The 18,174-nt window shown below is 56.5% G+C and overlaps 1 protein-coding gene across 5 annotated transcripts in view; it reads right to left on the reverse strand.

Annotated features, from left to right (window-relative positions):
- Positions 1-677: 677 nt before the first annotated feature.
- FGFR1 (fibroblast growth factor receptor 1) overlaps positions 678-18,174 on the reverse strand; it is a 47,525-nt gene continuing 30,028 nt past the window's right edge. Inside the window, exons 3-18 of one of the 5 annotated variants that reach the window (XM_028165500.2) lie at positions 15,179-15,445; positions 13,712-13,801; positions 13,288-13,460; positions 11,536-11,659; positions 10,509-10,699; positions 8,494-8,638; positions 6,272-6,468; positions 5,158-5,303; positions 4,805-4,926; positions 4,249-4,359; positions 3,559-3,749; positions 2,770-2,892; positions 2,563-2,633; positions 2,148-2,285; positions 1,851-1,956; positions 678-1,733 (exon numbers count right to left, since the gene is read on the reverse strand). In XM_028165500.2, the coding sequence (XP_028021301.2) occupies positions 1,557-1,733; positions 1,851-1,956; positions 2,148-2,285; positions 2,563-2,633; positions 2,770-2,892; positions 3,559-3,749; positions 4,249-4,359; positions 4,805-4,926; positions 5,158-5,303; positions 6,272-6,468; positions 8,494-8,638; positions 10,509-10,699; positions 11,536-11,659; positions 13,288-13,460; positions 13,712-13,801; positions 15,179-15,445 (2,372 nt within the window). In that variant the 3' untranslated portion in view covers positions 678-1,556. Of the gene's footprint in view, positions 1,734-1,850; positions 1,957-2,147; positions 2,286-2,562; positions 2,634-2,769; positions 2,893-3,558; positions 3,750-4,248; positions 4,360-4,804; positions 4,927-5,157; positions 5,304-6,264; positions 6,469-8,493; positions 8,639-10,508; positions 10,700-11,535; positions 11,660-13,287; positions 13,461-13,711; positions 13,802-15,178; positions 15,446-18,174 lie in introns of all 5 variants that reach the window. The other 4 variants (XM_057537200.1, XM_057537199.1, XM_057537201.1 and 1 more) reach the window with 4 other exon arrangements.

An 18,174-nucleotide genomic window follows, 5' to 3' on the forward strand; every position in this document is an offset into this window, starting at 1 on the left:
CAAAGCACAAACATTCAGACAATGTTCTCCCTTTCCTGAGGGCTGGGGTGGAGTTTGTATAGGAAGAACCATAGGAAGCCAAGATGTGCGATCATCCCAACACACGCAGTCTGATCACACGAATTCAGGAAGCGTGGAGTGGGCAGAGGGGAGGGGGAATCACGGACACAGAATAGCCTGGGAGACAAGAAACATGAAGCAAGGGGCCTGAAGGTAAAGCTCGTCTCAGGGGACGAGTCCTCCCTCACACAGAAGCATGGGCAAAACCACACCCACACAGGGGCAGCTGCGCATCTGGGTCTGAGTGCCTGCAGGCCCTCGTCGAATCATGCTTAGCCTACTTGCTGGCTCTTCTGAGGTCGGCCCCCAGCTCCCTGTCTGACCCTCAGACCCCCACCTGGCCTCACCCTCTCCCCCGAGGAAACGGTCTGTGGTGGAGAGGGCCGCAGGGCCTGGCCCCAGGCCCAGCTTCTCTGCTCCCTGCCCATCACGCAGCCGTCTTCTTTCCCTGCCTTTCCAAAAGCATCGCAGAGCTAGGAGGCTTGTCCGGAGGCCTCAGTGCAGCACCTGAGGGGAAGAGCCGGCTGGGAGTGGGGACCACAGACAGCCCCAGAGCCCGTCAGCCTTGCTCCTCTGCAGCTGACGTTCTCTCCCGTGTCACACAGCCCGTATAAAAATGAAGCAGCAGCAATTTTTATTGAGGGACCTAAACTGAAAATAGGTTTAGAACATAATTTAAAAAAATAAAACAGCAAAAGTAGCAAAAAATATATGACCTTTTTAAAAACATTTTCCTTTTTTTTTTTTTCTTTTTTCTTTGTTTTTAACATAGAGCAACTGATGCCCCCCAGCCACCAGGAGCATCTTACCCAATGGGTAAATCTCTGGTAACGACCCTTTTAAAAAGACATGTAAATATATACTCAGATTTATACACTTTGTGTTTTCTTCATAGCTATGTACAAAACCCCTGCTTTGGGGCTGGGCCCCAGGGCCACGACACTGCTCCCAGCCTTGGCGTCCCCATCCTCTGGTACCAGGTATTTGGTCAGTAAAGCAAATTAGTACCGGAATTAATAAGCCACTGGTACCATCCATCTGGAGCAGAGGTTGCCTTCCATGGAGGCCCGAGTGCTGACCACCCCCCCTCACTCCTGCTGTAGCCCGAGGACCAGGCACCTGCCGCGGGAACACAGGCTGCGTGGAGCAGACAAAACCAACACAGAGAAGCTCGGCCGGCTCTGCCTCGCGTGCTGCTCGTGCCCCCACTGCCTGACCCTCCAGGCAGGGCCAGGCAGCTGGGAGGGGTCTCGGTCCAACATGTGGGACGGAACCAAGTGGCCATCAGCAAGTCCCCGCCTCCCTGCTCCTCTGTCTCAGCGGCAGGCTGGGAGGAGGAGGAGGAGGAGGAGGAGAGGGGAGCTCGGGGGCGACGGCCTCAGGGAGACAGCTGGCTCCTGCCAGCAGGAAGGGCAGGAAGGAGGCGGTGAGTGCAGCGGGAGTGGGGCCGGGGCCGTAGCTGAGGACGGAGTCCGGGGAGGGGTGCGGGGTGCTAGTCAGCGCCGTTTGAGTCCGCCATTGGCCAGCTGGGCCGGGTGTCGGGGCAGACAGGGCTCCTCGGGCAAGGGCTCGTGAGAGAAGACGGAATCCTCCCCAGAGGAGCAGGTAGAGCTGCGGGTGTCGGGGAAGCTGGGGGAGTACTGGTCCAGGGGCATTGATAGGTCCAGGTACTCCTGTGGGAGGGGACAGAAGGACGCTGGACCCGCACTCTCCCCCCTGCAGCAGCGGCAGGAGGGATTCAGAGAGAACCCGGCCGGCGGGGCCTGAAGGTCTGGGAAGGGCAGCCTCACCTGGTTGGAGGTCAAGGCCACGATGCGGTCCAGGTCTTCCACCAGCTGCTTGAAGGTAGGTCTTTGAGAGGGTACCGCGTGCCAGCAGTCTCGCATCATCATGTACCTGAGGCAGGCCGGTGAGGGCGGGGGAGGGAGGACCAGAACTGATAACAAGGCTCAGGGCAGAGGGACCATGGTTGGAGTGACCGGGGAGGGCTGTGGCATCTGGCCAAGCACCCCTTCTCCCCTCTACCTGCCCAGCCCATCCCTCCCCCAGGGCCCAGGCCTGGACTCCAGGCGTCTTCTCCCGCTTACAGCTCATTGGTGCAGTTACTGGGCTTGTCCATACGATGACCCTCCTTCAGCAGCTTGAAAAGCTCCTCCACAGGGACGCCAGGGTACGGGGAGCCGCCCAGAGTGAAGATTTCCCACAGAAGCACCCCAAAAGACCACCTGTGGAGGGGCGTTCCAGGCACAGAGCTAGGCCACCCTGCAGTCCTTGCCGCTCTCCCTCCCCAGCACGGCAGGCACACACCCTGAACCCGCCCCTGGCCCCCAACACAAGTCCTTAACCCCAGGGGACCCCAAGGGACCCCAGGGGACCATGGCCTCCGGGAACGGAGTGAAGGGGCACATACAATGTTTTTTCCTCTCAGAGATGGAATGCCAGACCCTACCGCCCAGGAAACTCTCTCCTGACGTCCCTGGCAACTGCTTATTTCAGACTCACACGTCGCTCTGGTGGGTGTAGATCCGGTCAAACAAGGCCTCGGGTGCCATCCACTTGACAGGCAGTCGGCCCTGCAAGCAGCACGGGGACACTGGCGGTGGCCCGGGGCAGGCGGGGGCACGTGCAGGACTGGACTTGGCTCACCCCACCACAGCGGAGCGGAGCCCCGGGCAGAGGACGGGCACCGAGGGCAGCGCCAGCACTTACATTGGTCGTCTTTTTATAGTAGTCGATGTGGTGGATGTCACGAGCGAGGCCAAAGTCCGCGATCTTCATCACGTTGTCCTCCGTCACCAGCACGTTCCTGGCGGCCAGGTCTCGGTGTATGCACTGCGGAGCCAGGAAGGGAAGAGGGATGGGAGCGAGGAGGGCGGGGCGCAGGGGAGGGTCCGCAGCCGCCCGTGGGCCCGCTCCCCTCGCAGGCCTTCGCCCACACCTCACCACTCGACCTCCCCGCACGGTCCAGTTGCCTGCTACGATGGCCCTCGCCTGCGCGTCAGAGCCAGCCGTCCAAACACCCCCACCTCCGGGCCCCTCGATCACTCCGGCAAACCCTCCATATCGACCCCTTTTCCTGCCCCTCCCAGCTCTTAGCTTTGGATTTGCACCCAGCAAGCGGAAACTTTTGCTTCTGTCCAGTGTGTACGAGCTCTCACGCCCCATCTCCCTGGGCGAAGCACATCCACACCAGGCTGGGCTCAAACAAAGCAGCATTTACCAAGCACCGAAAGCTGTACTTAAGTCTCTCGCAGGACCTCATTTCCCCCCCCCCGTAGCCGTTCTACAACGCAGGCAGTATCATCCTGACTTCACATTTGAGGAAACGTAAGGAGGCGGCTGCCTGAGGCTGCACAGAGAGTGCCAGTGCGGGGACTGGACGCTAATCCACCCTGACCCCAAGGCCACAAGGCCGCACTGGGTCTCCTGACTCTGACGTCCCCCGAGAGCGGCCCGCACGTCCCCCACTCCAGCCAGGGGAGCCTTCAGGAGCCGCACCTTCTTGGAGGCGAGATACTCCATGCCTCGGGCCACCTGATAGGCGCAGGATACCAGGTCCTTGGAGGACAGCTGCTCCTCGGGATGACGGCTGGGGTTGTAGCAGTACTCCAGCCCCGGCGGCCTCCGGGCCTGCAGGTACTCTCGGAGGTTGCCCTTGGAGGCGTACTCCACGATGACATACAGGGGGCCTGGGGACACGAGGGCCGAGAGGCCGTCACGCAGGCACACGGGCCTAGTTTCACCACAGGAACTCTGCCCCCAACGGCACTGCGGGAACTGTGAGCCTAACCTCCATTTTCAGGGAACCCCGCAAATTCAGTCCAACTCCCCAACGAAACCCAGCCAAATCATTCTTCCCTGCACACTCCAGCAAGTTCCCAGGCAAAGCTGGGGGCAAGAGCCCTAACCCAGACCCCAGTAACTCACCTGTTCCCGTCCACACACTGTGTGTGAATCCTGGTACCTGTATGAACCCCAACGGGCACCAGCCCAGACCCTGAGAAACACATTCCAACTACTGCTAAACCAAACTCTCCTCCCAGCCCACCTCCCGAAGCGTGGCTGAGAGATGCCGGGTCGCTGACACCCCAGCTACTTATCTGCTCCCTGACAGGCAGCAGGAAGCCCAGGGTTCCCGCCCAAGCCCCTTCCCGACACGGGTGGGAAGCCTGCGGGCTCGGCGCCTACCGTCCTGCGTGCAGGCCCCCAGCAGGTTGATGATATTCTTGTGTTTCCCGATCATCTTCATCATCTCCATTTCGGAGATCAGGTCCGACAGGTCTTTCTCTGTTGCATCCGCTTTATGGACAAGCCAGAGAAGGGAAGTGAGACTCGTTTGCTTTGGAAGGGAGGCCGACAGGAGAAAAACTACTAGGGAGAGGGATGAAGTGAGCACCCAGGGATCCCTTTTCTCTGGGACTTGCTTCTCTCCTCCCTTTTTCACATCCAAATTTATCCTCCCATCCCTCTTACGAGAGCTGGTGTTGCCATAAGTGGCAATGAGTAGGGCAGAGGCTACGTCAGGAAAATCAGCTGGCAACGGGATCTAGAATAAACACCTGATGACAACCCAGGTGGATGCCAAGGAACAAAGTGAGATCATAGTGATCTTGGGGTGGAGAATGCCCCCCACTCCCGGACATCCCTAAGCAGGCCATGTAGCAGGTGTGGGCAATGGCCCGAGGCCCACAGTTTGCTTGGAAAGGGAAGGGATAGTTTTTGCGGGGACACAAGCATCACTTACACTTCAGCATCTTCACAGCCACTTTGGTCACCCGGTTGGGTTTGTCCTTGTCCAGCCCAATGGCCTCCGCCAACACCACCTGCCCAAAGCAGCCCTCTCCCAGGGGTTTGCCTAAAACCAGTCTTTTGGGGAAACAAAGGGTGGTGGTATAAGCTGGGGGTGGTAAAGTTCAAACCTGATGGGACACCCCATTCCTCCCCGCCTCCACGTAGTTCCCCCAACCGAGAGCAGAAGGTAGAAATCATCATTTCTGATGCACCTGGTGCACCGTCGCTCCCTCGAAGGTCGGAGCACACACAACTGCCAGTGTTAGGATAACAAGCGGGGGTTCCCCAGAAAGTGGAGAGGGTTACCTGTCCCGAGGCAGCTCCCAGCGAGGGTCTTCGGGAAGCTCGTATTCAGAGACCCCAGCCAGCATGGGGGTCCCGCTGGAGGAGAGACGCGAGGGCCGAACCAGCAGGACCCCAGAGTTCATGGATGCGCTGGAGTCGGCCGACACCTACGGGGAAGCGTGGGGTCACCCTTCCAGCGGGGACGGGGATTCCTCTCATCCCCAGTTAGGGCTTTTCGCCAACGGCAGAGGTAGGTACCGGTCATCTGATGCTCCTTCCCCAGCACAGAGTGGCAGAAAGGCCACCGGGGGTCAGAAGACCTAGGTTCTAAAACTGACTTATTTTCCCCACTAGCCTTTCTGGGCTTCGGTTTACTCACCTTTCACATGAGCGTTCCAGACTGACATTGTGTATCTTACCATTGCAGTAGCAACTCTATTCTTGTCCCCATTCTTTGTGAAAACCCTGCCCCGGATTAGGGATTCCTGACTCCCAAAGCTCCTTCCAGAATTAGCCCGGCTCTTAGCGAAAGTGGCCTCCTTTCACACACCTTCACCCTCCATTCCATTTCTGGGATGAGGGGTGCACAGGAGAGGGAGGGCATCTTGGGTCCCAACTCAGGTCCTCTCCCCCACTCTGTACCTTTGCACCTCTATTCTCCTCACTTTTTAATTTTTTTGGCCGCGCCTCGTGGCTTGTGGGATCTTGGTTCCCCGACCCGGGATCGAACCCGAGCCCTTGGCAGTGAAAGCGTGGAGTCCTAACCACTGGACCGCCAGGGGACTCCCCACCTTTGCACCTCTAATGGGCCCTGGGGGGCAGTTCAAACTCGCAGTACCAGCTGTGCACTCAGCCCAGCTAGAACCGTCTTCCAATCCACATGCCGGGTGAGCAGGTCACCGTGGCTGGGGTAAGATGGGCTCATGGACCAGAACAGCTTGGAGCCTGACGCGGAGCACTCAGGACAGGACATTCCCCTGCCCTGGCCCAGAAGCCAGAAACCAAAGTCCGAAGCAGTCGGCTGGGCACCATGGCGAGGACAGGGCATTAGAGGGTGCCGGGGAAGGCCCCGAGGCACAGGGATGACGCACAGGAGGAGGCAGAGCGTGCAAACCCCCCATCTACTTTCTGTTACCTGTCTGCGCAGAGGGATGCTCTTGGCCAGCTTGTGCACGGCCATCTGGCTGTGGAAGTCACTCTTCTTGGTGCCGCTCTTCATCTTATAGATGATGACAGACCCCACCATGCAGGAGATGAGGAAGGCCCCCGTGCAATAGATGATGATCTCCAGGTACAGGGGCGAGGTCATCACCGCCGGTCTCTCTTCCAGGGCTGGGTCAGTGCGAACAGGGTGTTAGCGGGCTCGGGACGGGGCCCGTCCACTAGGGTCCCAGCTCCGTAAGAAACTCAACACCCATCTCCTTTCCTCTGGCAATCTCCAGGGCAGAGAAGAACCAAGCCAGGTCCCAGCTAGGACTGGGGTTCTGGCACTGAGCACACGTCAGACGTTCTGCGATCTCTGAGGCTTCCTGATCCTGACTCGTATCCCAAGAGGGATGGACTGTATCTTGCTACGCGAAGCCCATCCTCATGAACTCAGGAGCCCTCCTTGCTCAGCAGGACGGCAGGGTACCTGGTGCCCTGCAAGAGATGGCTGAGAACTCACTTGTGCTAGATGCCTTCCTCAGCGTCCCCATGAAAACTCGGCCCTTCTCCGCAGTGCCTGAGCACTGTGTCCCCCTATCACAGGGGGCAGCTGAACTGTCCATCGATCTGTCATCACTGACAGCCCACAAGTACCTTGAGGGCCCAGACGGCACCTCATCCATGTCTGCAGGCCACAGCGCCTGGCATCTGGTGGCACTCATAGCATGAGGACAAGGAAGGGGAGGGGAGGAAAGAAGAAAACCAGTGTGTATCCTGACTTCGTTTCTCAGCTTCACCTACGTCATCTGTGTCGGGTCAGACGTGTAAATATCCACACCTCGCCAAACCACAGGCAAAACTAACTTAATTTCCGAATATGTCTGGACTGCTAAAGATGGAAAACGTAAACTTCTCTTAAGACTTCCACTCACAGGTCTAACTCCTAAAGCTGAAGAAGGACATGGAGGGGGATTGTTTTATTCTCTTCTCTGTTTAGAATCATGCCCTTCCCATCCCCACAGAAGCCCGTGCAGTTTAAGCCCCCTTTCCCTCCCACGCGGAGGCTGGGAGGGTTCCAACCAGCACCGCTCCACAGAACACACATTCCCCACGAGGGGAGGGTCCCTCTCCCCCCACGGCTCTCCTCCCACTCCTCCCCTTTTAAAGACCCCCGCCAGCCACAGGGGCCAGCACCCCGAGGACCTCCCCCGGGAGGCCCCAGGCGTGACCCCAAATGAGCCCAAAGGGAACCTCCCGAGGCCTGACGAGGGGATGGCAGTGCTGATAACAAGGAGAAGCGGTTCTGTTTTTCTCTTTCCCCAGCGTCGAGAAACAGAGACAACCAACTGGGAGCACACACGGGACGAAGACAGTGACGAGGAGAAAAACAGAATGCTTCTCTCCCTCCAGCGGGGGTGTTATCAGAGGAGGAGAGAGGGTGAGAGAAGAGAAGAGGACAGAGTCTGCAGGAACCCGAGCAGCGCAGCGCACAGCCCACGTGCAGCCCTGCAGAGGCGCCAGCCCACCACCCCGAGCACGCGGCAGGCTCCTGCCTTCCCGGACCAGTGCACACGCCTCCCCTCTGGAGAGGGGAGACGTCGGGAGCCAAGGAGGAGAAATGGGCACCCTCAGGCCCCCGGCGCTGCCTGGGAAAGGACTCGCTCCATGCAGCTGCAGTCCACTGTCTGGGTCTGGGTGGAACCTCGCTCACTCTCAGGTGGCAGCGTGGGAGGAAGGAGAGCGTGATCCCTGCCAAGAGCAAGCCCCTCGTTCCAGGTGCCTACGTTCAGTTACAGGAGGAGCGGGCCTTTCTGAGACCTTTGGGGGGGTGCTGGCGATAAAGGATCAGACACGTTAAGGAAGGCCGCCGGACCCAAGGAGGGAAGGAGCCTGCCCTGGAGGAGAGCCCAGCCGCAGGTTAAATCCAGATCCCACGCATGCATCACACTGGCCCAGGGGAGAGCCAGAGGCAGGCACACAGGTGGGACACCTCCGCGTTCCTGCATCACGAGGAAAGCACCTGTGTTGGGCACAGTCACCGTCGATGCTCTTTAGCAACCGAGAGGATTCGACCTGCAGAGCCGGACAAATTGCTGGAACCACCTGCTGGCCCTCGGAGCCCGGCTCTGTGTCTCCCCCAGCCCCGCGATGCATGCTCCCCCCGTGCCCATGGCGAGGGCAGGACATCGAGAGGAGAAGTACAGTGTATACCTTCCAGAACGGTCAACCATGCAGAGTGATGGGAGAGTCCGATAGAGTTACCCGCCAAGCATGTATACTCCCCCGCGTCCTCAAAGGAGACATTCCTTAAGTGCAGCACCTCCATCTCTTTGTCGGTGGTATTAACTCCGGCCGTCTAGAAGAGACAACGGAAGCAACATGGACAAGCCCGGGACCCGAGACCTCTCAGAGGCGCAGAGGGAGGGAGGGAGGAAGAGGAAAAGGGAAAAAAAAAAAAAACCCACAAAAAAACCAGAGGAAGAAATGCTCCCCAGCGTCTCCTTTGCAACAAGGAACAAACAAAAACCACCAGGCAGCGCGAGACCTGTTAGAAGAAGAGAGTGGGACCCTGAGGAGGAACTCGGCAGACCTGAGACGACACGAATGGCTGGTTACACCCGTCACCAGATGCTGGCAGCCCCGGCCCGGCCCGGCATGCGGCGGCGAGCGCATGGAGAAATGGGGCCCGGAGCGTGGGGGGCTGTTTGGTTTCCAGAGGGCGCACACAGGAGGGGTGGAGAGGGCGGCAGCCACACACGCACACACACGCCCGCGGACGCTGGTCCTCTCTTCTCTCCATCACTCAGACCCTCCGTCTGCGTGACCAGCCGGGACGCACCCCACGCACAGCCAAGGAACACACACAAGGCACAGAGGGGGCGACACCAACACAGAACCAAACCAAACCAGCCTCCCAAGGCCGGGTATTTTTCCATGGCTCCGGGCACTAGAAACACAGCAGGGTAACAGGGGGAGTGGGGCACTGGCCTCCCTGCCTGCCCCAGCAGCTCAGGGCCTCAATCGAGCTCCCAGCGCAGGGGTCCCTCCAGCTCCCCGTTACCTTTTGCCACAGGTCTGGTGACTGTGAGCCACGCAGACTGGCTAGCTTCACCAATATAATTGGAAACCTTACACACATACTCCCCGCTCTGCGCCTCTGTCACATTGAACAGGGTCAGCACCTCCGCATCCGAGCTATTTATCCCCGAATGCTGGAACAGACCAACGACACGCCATCAGTTGGGCCAGCACTGAGATGTGGCTGTATTTTGCTCCCATGCAGGCCCAGGAGCTAAGGCAAAGGGAGGCTGAAGTGAGACCCGCCATCTTTCCCTTGTTAGGACGAAACAAGTGGACTTTGAAAGTCCAGAGCAGTTGACCGAAAAATAAACTAAAGAAAAAAATCACTGCCCCCAAGCAAACGTTCTGTTTGTGTTAAACCCCCTCCTCCAGGACGAGGGAAGGGACTGTGAACGGAGAGGGCGGCCAAGGCCAAGGCCACGGCCACGGCCCCGCTCCCTACATGGCAGTTTCAGCACCCGAGGTGAAGAGCGGGGTGGCCGGTAAATCTTTAGGACGGCCAAGCCAGGGAGGATGAGGTCTAATGCTGGGACCAGGAGGGAAACCACTTTCCCAGCTTCTGGTGACTTCCTGTTGCAAGATCCACTGGAGAATTAGGCAATTAGCTTCCCTGGATTAATGGAGCATTCGGGGACAATCAAAGTCTGGGAGTGGGAGGAAAAAGGAAGAAAATGCCAATTACTCCTGAAACCGCTGAGGACTGACCTGTGGCCTTTGCTCTTCCAACCCTACCTAAGCCGTGCCTGTCATTCAGCCCACGTGCCAGAAAGAACGTGACTTGGGAACCAGGGCAGAGACTGGGAGATGCTGGCTAGAGAGGCTGTGGTCATGGGCAATGGAAAAGCAGGAATGCCAATGCCTTCCTGGAGTAGCTGACCCGAAAGCTTGGGCACAGTCACTGTCGATGCTCTTTAGAAACCAGCAATGCCCACCCCCAGCCCTCTGTGCCCCTCACGCTTCCACCCGTGACCTGCCACTGGTCCTGCGGAATGTGGCTGGGTCCCCATTTAAGATGAAGCCTGTATCCAAAGAGAAGGGATGGGGCCCCATTGCGGGCACCGAGCCTGACCACAGCAACCTGGGCCCCGGGAGACACAGGCCTCCTTCTCAAAGCCCAGCCCGCGGAGACTGGGGCCAGGGATTACCTTCAAGATCTGGACATAAGGCAGGTTGTCCGGACCAATCTTACTCCCATTCACCTCGATGTGCTTTAGCCACTGGATATGGGGCTGCGGGTCGCTGTACACCTTACACATGAACTCCACATTGCTGCCCAGGGCCACTGTCTTGTTGGCTGGCAACCCTGCCTGCAGGATGGGCCGGTGAGGGGACCGCTCTGCGGAGGAAGGGAGGGGAGAGGCTCGTCAGGCTCTGCCACGGCTGCTCCTAGCTGAGATGCTGACAGAGGGCATCCCAAAGGCCACCAAACTGAAGCACTCCCGGACCTCAGCCCAGCCTACCCGTCCTTAGCTACAATCACAGTCACTGAGACGCTTGCTGTTCAAAGTGTGGTCCAAGGGCAGCGGCACCAGCGTCACCAGCTTGTGAGAAACATCGAACCTCAGACCCTGCCCCAGACCTCCTGGACCGGAAGCTTCTTTTTACAAGACCGTAGCCTCAAAGCCGAAGCAGAATGCTGGCTGTGAAACTCTTTACCTTAAGGTTGCTAGAGAATGAGACTCAGAACTTCTAGAAGGAAGAGGCTGCAGTCACAGCACCCAGAGGCGTGACATTCTTCCTAGGGTCTCAGGCAATGCCCGGAGTCTGCATTCACCAGGGGCCTGTCCTCTCTGAGCCTCTCAGTCTGCTTTCCGTACAGTGGGAAAAACAGCGCCTCTCTTGCAGGGGTGCCAGGAGAATTGCCCGTGGTGTGGTTACTGCACCCAGCAGACCGCCGGCATCCAGGGAGTGATAGCGACTATTAAGCTAAATTTACCACCACTACTCCAGTCACTCCTGCAGGGGAGACTATCAACGGCACCTGTCACTTTACAATGAGTCTGTGGTATGGCTGATCCTCCCACCTCTATTTACAGGTAAGGAAAGAGGCAGGTGACAGAGCTAATAAATGCCACACCATCCTGACTCCATCCCTGAGTAAACCTGGCTCCAGGCTGTTTTCTCCGCGTCCCTGCTCTTTCCTCTAAGCTCCTACTCCTGTCGCCTTCTTACCCACGACATCGAGCTGGTAGGTGTGGTTGATGCTGCCGTACTCGTTCTCCACGACGCAGGTGTAGTTGCCCTTATCAGAAGGCACCACGGAGTCCATTATGATGCTCCAGGTGGCGTAACGGACCTGAGCGGAAACAGGCCAAAGGGTTCTACTGCGGGTCTGGAGGAAGAGGCGGTGCTGGTGCCCCGAGGCGCTTACCCTCCAATCAGAGCACGGAGGACACAGCCCGGCTGCACAGTGACCCCAGCCCATTTATACTCTGCAAGAAGGCATCAGGCAGACGGGTGTGAGGACTCAGAAAGTCTCCCCACAAAGGCCAAGGCCATCGTGATCTGGACAGATGTGCGTTCTGCACCCTCCCAAATATACTGGGAACTTCCCCAACCCTGCACCCCCGTCCACCCTGTTCTTGGGCCAGGACAGCTCCCCGCTAAGAGTCCAGCCCTGTGCGCCCTTGACATCTCATTTCAAAGTCCATCTCCTCCAGCCCCATCTCCGGTCAAACCTGTTCTCTCCGTCCCTCTGTACCTCGCAGGTGCAGTGCCCACGGACATCTGCCGCCTTATTAGACAGAATTCTGTATGGGCAGGATACTGCCTCATGAGACTCAGAGCACAGAGCCTTGCATACAGCAAGTGTTGGGTGAATTAATTTAAACAGTTTCCATATTTTTTTCTGATCTCCTTTGCTTTTCTTACACCAGAATAATGAGAAAAGAGCAGCTAAGTGAAATGGGAGAGAAACAGGAACAATAAGAATGATCAGAGACTTTAAAGGAAGGATTAGATGAAGATGTTCTTCCTGGAATTGTAAACGGGCAAAGGACATGAATAAACAATTCCCACAACAGGAAATGGAAATCGCTTATGAACACATGAAAATTCTAAGTTCGTTACTAAGCAAAAGAGCCCACAGAGAACAATGCAAAACTCTCATCTATCAAATTTGTTGGCAAAGGTAGAGTGAGCTTGTCATTCTCATACTCTGCTATGGGAGGGAAAATTCATTTTCTCTTTAAGAAAGTGACTGTTACCACAATAAAATAAAAAATAAAATCGCACCCCAACTAATTACATCATCCTGCATTAGAGCAAATATCGCAGTAAAATTTTATGTCTTCCCGTTGTACTCTGAACTCTATTGCCTAGTACATTTTCTGGAAAGACATGTGTTCAAGCAATGTTCATGTAATAAATGAATACGTGAATGAATGGATAAAATTACCTAATTATCAGGGAAAAAAAGGTAATTGGGTAACATGCATCAAGGGCTTAAAAAATGCTTACACTTTGATCTAGTAACTTCCCTCAATCTGTCCTAAAGAAGAATATTTTAAAATGCTGACATAGACTTAAGTACAGAGATATTCACCACAACATTATTTATAGCAGTGAAAAACTGGAAGATAACTAGCATTGCAAAATAGTTCATTAAATTATGGGACATTTTAATACCGGGATATTATAAAGCCATGAAAAAGTATCTTTCAAACACATGGCAAAAGACTCATGTTACAATGTTAACAACTGACAAGAAATTATACAGACAACGTGATCATCCAAGTCAAAACCGTATACACAGAAAAAAAGACTGAGAAGATTTAACTTTATATGCACTTTTTTGTATTTGAAAAATTTTTAATCTTATAGATAGAAAGCGTTATTTAACATAATTAAAGGCATATAAATAGGGATTTTTCTAAGCAGCGGCGCCTGCTCCCCTGACTCTAACTTTCATATAAACACAGGTACCTTGTAGCCTCCGATCCTGTGGTCAGGCTTGAATTCTTTGCCATTTTTCAGCCAGCGCAGCGTGGGGTTAGGGGTCCCGCTGGAAGGGCATTTGAACTTCACTGTCTTGGCAGCTGGCACCGCGTGCAGTTTCTTTTCCATCTTTTCTGGCGACGTCCAATACGGAGCCACGGCTGCCCGGGGAGAGCCGAGAGAGACGGGCGGGGCCTGGTCAGGCTCAGGAGCGAGGGCCTCCGCCCACCCGCCCACCACCTGCGGATGACGCCTGCACTGATCCGGACCCCCGAGGGGTCCCAGGGCCAAGCACTGTGACCCCACACGCCCCCTCCTCCCCTTCTCCAGACAATCACCCGAGCCTCCCCCTTCCCGTTCAAACCCAACGCCCGGGCCCCAAAGGGCAGTAAGGTAGGAAACAGTGTCTCACGCATACGGTTTGGTTTGGTGTTATCTGTCTCTTTCTCCTCTGAAGAGGAGTCATCATCATCATCATCGTCCTCCGAGGAGGGGAGAGCATCTACGGGAAGGAGAAGGGGCTACTGACGTCCCTCCAAGGGAACAGGGGCTGGCGAGCTTCCCATCCAATCAACAGCCACCCCAGGAACACAAAGGCCAGTCCAGTTATAGATGACCGCAGCTACCCCTCCCCATACTGTCCCCCGGTCCCACTCCTCCCTTAGTGCCTCTCCCTCCGAGGGACAGACACGGTTTATTTAAGAACTGCATGCTCTATGCGTGTCGCCCTCCTCCACCGACCCCAACGCCCTGCCCTCCTCTGCCCAGAAGAAGCCTTTACACTGGGCAGTTCCGTGGCGGGCAGGTGGGTTCTCTTTAATTTAACTCCACCCTGCATTCAGAGGCTCACTCAACTCAGCATGGCCTGGATGCGCTGGGTCTCAGAACTAGCAGCCAGGGAACCTGTGTCCTCCTTTGGAAACCCAGATCTAGGCACTGCGGCCAGAAGCCATTTCCGAAGCCATGGGCTGAACGACGTGGAGGTGGACTTTTCCTAGCACGCGTCTGCTGAGGCCTGGGAGCTGCCCTTCTTAACCAGAGCAGACAGGGAGCCCACAACACAGTCCGCAGCTGCCAACACCTGTCCCCAACAAGTATCCACCCCTTTTAGCATGTGGTCACCAATCAGGGTTCATGCCAGATCTTTTTCCAGTCCTTTCTAGTGCTTTTGGGGGTCTGGAGGGAAAAAAAGGAGGCAAGTCCCTCAGTTAGGGGCAGGTTCTAGATGATGCCCGGGGGAGGAGATGTCAGGCCTGCACCCGGGGACGCACCAACGGCAGAAAGACAATTTCAGCTCTACCTTATTTAATCCTAAGGTTTTGTACAAGTCGCATCTTACAAGTGGCAGATCCCCAAAGTCACAGAGCCCTAGGGTTCCCCGGCTGCCCTAACAGCTCTGGAAGCCGGAGGACAGAAGTTTTCCGTCAAGCCGTGGATACGGCGGCGCACCTGGATCATCCCCCATCACCCGGGGACCTCACCACGTATTCGAGGGTGCTAATTACTAAGCCAAGTACCAAGTCCAAATGGCCAGGGAGTGAGAGGGTGGAAGCTGCCTCGGCCCTCGTAGCACCCGGAGGACTGGGCAAGCTGTGGTGGAGAAATCACAGTGTCTCACTGCCCCCGATGTGTCAGCAATCACCTCCGAGGTAGGTCCCGGAAGCCCCGGCTCTCTGGCCTGAGGCCGGCACCACGGGTCACCCCTGAGAGCTAAGCCACGTGGCGGGCAGGGAGCGATGTTAGTGGGCAGCAGCTTCTGCAGCAGCAGAGTAGGGGCAGATCACAGCCGGGCAGAGGGCCTGCCTCCCCCCGAAAACCAGCAGACAGGGTTGGAGGGCAGGGGGTCTGAGGGAGGGGGAGGGCGGGCTTTGCTACCAACCTGAGACGTTGACGGAGAAGTAGGTGGTATCGCTGCCCGAGGGGCTGCTGGTCACACAGGCGTAGAGGCCGGAGTCGGCGGGCACGGAACCCCGCACCTCCACCTCCTCCCCTGTGATGCGGGTGCGGTTGCTTTCCACCAGCTGCACCCCGTCCCGCAGCCAGTTGATGCTCTGTACATCGTCCCGCAGCCGACAGCGGAGCTGCAGCAGGCCACCGGGGTGGACCAGGAGGGACTCCACTTCCACGGGGGCTCCCCAGGGCTGGGCTGCCGCCGCCACAGGGGCCGGGAAGAGGAAGCGAGGGGCGGGGAGGAGGGGGGAAAGACAAAGGGCATTATGCCAGCCGCACTGAGCTGCAGCATCCCAGGGGCTACGGAGCTGGGGAGGCGGGAACGGGAAGATGGGTCAGTTGGGAGGCGGCTGGCTACCTGGGCACCCCCATCGCTTCTTCTCCACCCCACTCCTCCAGAGGGCAAAGGAAGAAAGAGGCAAAGTTAGGAAGCAGCTGCAGCAGCATTAAGCGGTTCAAGGTTCGTTTCTCTCCATCCTAGGGGGGCAGCCGGCCCTTCCCAGGACCCCTGTGTGTCCAGAGTGTCCCCTCCCCACACACTCAGCTCTTTGCCAAGAGTGGCCGCTTCCCAGGGGAACACCCTGTTTGCTTCTGGCTGGGGCAGCCTTACCCCTTTCCCTCGGAACCGTTGAACAAGCCCCCCTGCCACAAACCCAGCAGCCCCCATCCACGTGGGGGGCAATTTGTCATGGGGGGTGTCTGGATTCAAGTGATTTGGCACTCAGGGGTCTGAGCCCCGCAATGGGTCTGATGCACAGGGTGCGTATGTGGGAGAGACAGCCCAAGGGAAGGTCAGCTCAGGGGAGCCTCTAGCTAACAGGTGTTGGGCCAGAGGATTCGGACCTTTTGACTATATTAGGAACAGAGGCCTGCAGCTGCCACAAAACCCACACTTGCTCTGGCAGCAAAAGCCAGTGCACACAAAGCTCCTTTCTCCTCATCCCACTGCAGGGCTCCCCCTCTCCAGCCCCCCACCTTCCTCTCCCCTGCCCTCCCCCGACACACGGGCGCACACACCTACTCCCCCTCACCTCTCCTCCCCCGGAGGCTGGGGATCCGCACACCCATCCCTCTCCACCAGCGACACTGCACTCACGCTAATAAGAAGGCCTGAGGCCGGACACAGAAAGAGGCCACCATCCCAGGCGGACCCCTCTGCGCTAACAAGGGGAAACGCAGCTCCTAGTTCCTCTCGGGACGTGCAAGCCTGCTCTCGGCATCTTCTGCCCGCTGTCCGTCGCCCACCAGAAGAACACACCTGCTACGGCTCCCATCTACCACCTGACTAGTTTCTGCTGCCTTTTGGAACCTTCTTTCTTTCTCACCATGGGTTCATCATCAGAGGCTCGCCAGGGGGCCCCCTGCCCTGCAGGCCCCTGATGCGCGAGGCTCTGAAAGGCACCTGGCCCTACCGCCCTGCCGGGCCTTGCATCTCTGCCTGGCTCTGTCCACACACCCTCCGGTTCTCAGCCCGGCTGGAAACTGCCTCAAACCCTTCCTCTCTTTTTTGTTTGTTTGTTTTTTTGTTTTGGCCACGCTGCCACGTGGGATCTTAGTTCCCCGACCAGGGATTGAACCCGCAACCCCCCTGCACTGGAAGCTCAGAAGTCTTAACCACTGGACCACCAGGGAAGTCCCTCAAAGCCCTTTCTGACTTCACTCTGGGTCAGGTGCTCTCCCCTCTCACTTGTCACACTGAAGGAAAGTCCCCTTTCTCGACTGGGTTGTGAGTGTGGGGACGTGTCACATTTACCTTCAAATCCCAGCACCTAGTAGGGCTCTGGCACATGACAGCTGCCAATAAATGCACGCTGAATAATGTAACAATGATGCACTGTCTCCTCATCATCTTCCTTTCCAAACTCCCTCTTCTCCTTCACCACCTCATTTTAAAAAACTCTTTCTGAAGTCCCAAACAGGTTTCTTCTAGAAACGTCACCCATGAAGAAATGAGTGTCCTGGGAGCCAAGGACTAACAGTAGTTTTGCTCAGAGGGACCTCGGATAAGGCTCAGAGGCCAAGGCTGCAGGCCCCGGCACCCTTTGACCCAAGGGCTCTGTCTTAAATATTGGGTAAATATGGAGTCATCAAAAAGGGAGTGCTGCTTTAAAAGGGTTTGGAAACCACTAGACCCGCACTCATTTATTTCTGTGAGTCAGGTCAAGAAGAACACCACAAAAGTGAGCAGACCACACAACTCATTAAATATAAGCTTTTGTGGGTCTTGAAAAAAAAGTTATTCTTTCCATTTTTAATGGTTTGTGGTTTTGCCAAAAGAAGGTAGAAAAAAAGCCGTTCAGACTTGACCCTTAAGGAAAACAGAAGACGCTCTTATGGATCAAATCTCATTTCCCTGCAATGACCTCACTGATTAAATATTTTGCAGCTCGTGATCTGTACCAGCCGTTGGTCAAACAGTAAACTCCGGTAAACTCAAATTCTTAGCCTCTGGCATCACAGCCTATTTTGACAGGTCCCAGAAACAAAAAGGTAGCAAGGAGCACACGGGCGTTTCCCCAGGAGAAAGCAGCAAAGGGAGACTGGTCCTGCTGGGACCAAGCTCTGGCTGATTCTAGCTTGGATCCAAAACTTCCTGCTCATTCCAACCAGGACGTGCGAACAAAACTCTCGTACGTGATCTATTAAAGCCTCAAGAGGCAGCTTTCTCGTCCCTGCCGCTGGAGGTAAAGCTCCCCCTGATGTTCCAGGCCCTGGGGAGCTAGTCCTTCATTCTCCTGATCAATATCCTATGCTGCGTAGAGGATGTGTTCTAAGCCCGTGCTTGGCATTCAACGCTCCTCACAGTCTGTTCCCACCTCCACATGCAACCTTCTCGTCCCCACCTTTTGCTCCAAGTCTGAATGTTTCCTGCACGAACTGCCTTACTTCTGCTCAAGACTGTCAGGCATCTCTCTAGAGCCCTCC

The sequence above is a fragment of the Balaenoptera acutorostrata genome, chromosome 21 (assembly GCF_949987535.1).
Source record: "Balaenoptera acutorostrata chromosome 21, mBalAcu1.1, whole genome shotgun sequence".
NCBI classification, from domain to species: Eukaryota; Metazoa; Chordata; class Mammalia; order Artiodactyla; family Balaenopteridae; genus Balaenoptera; species Balaenoptera acutorostrata.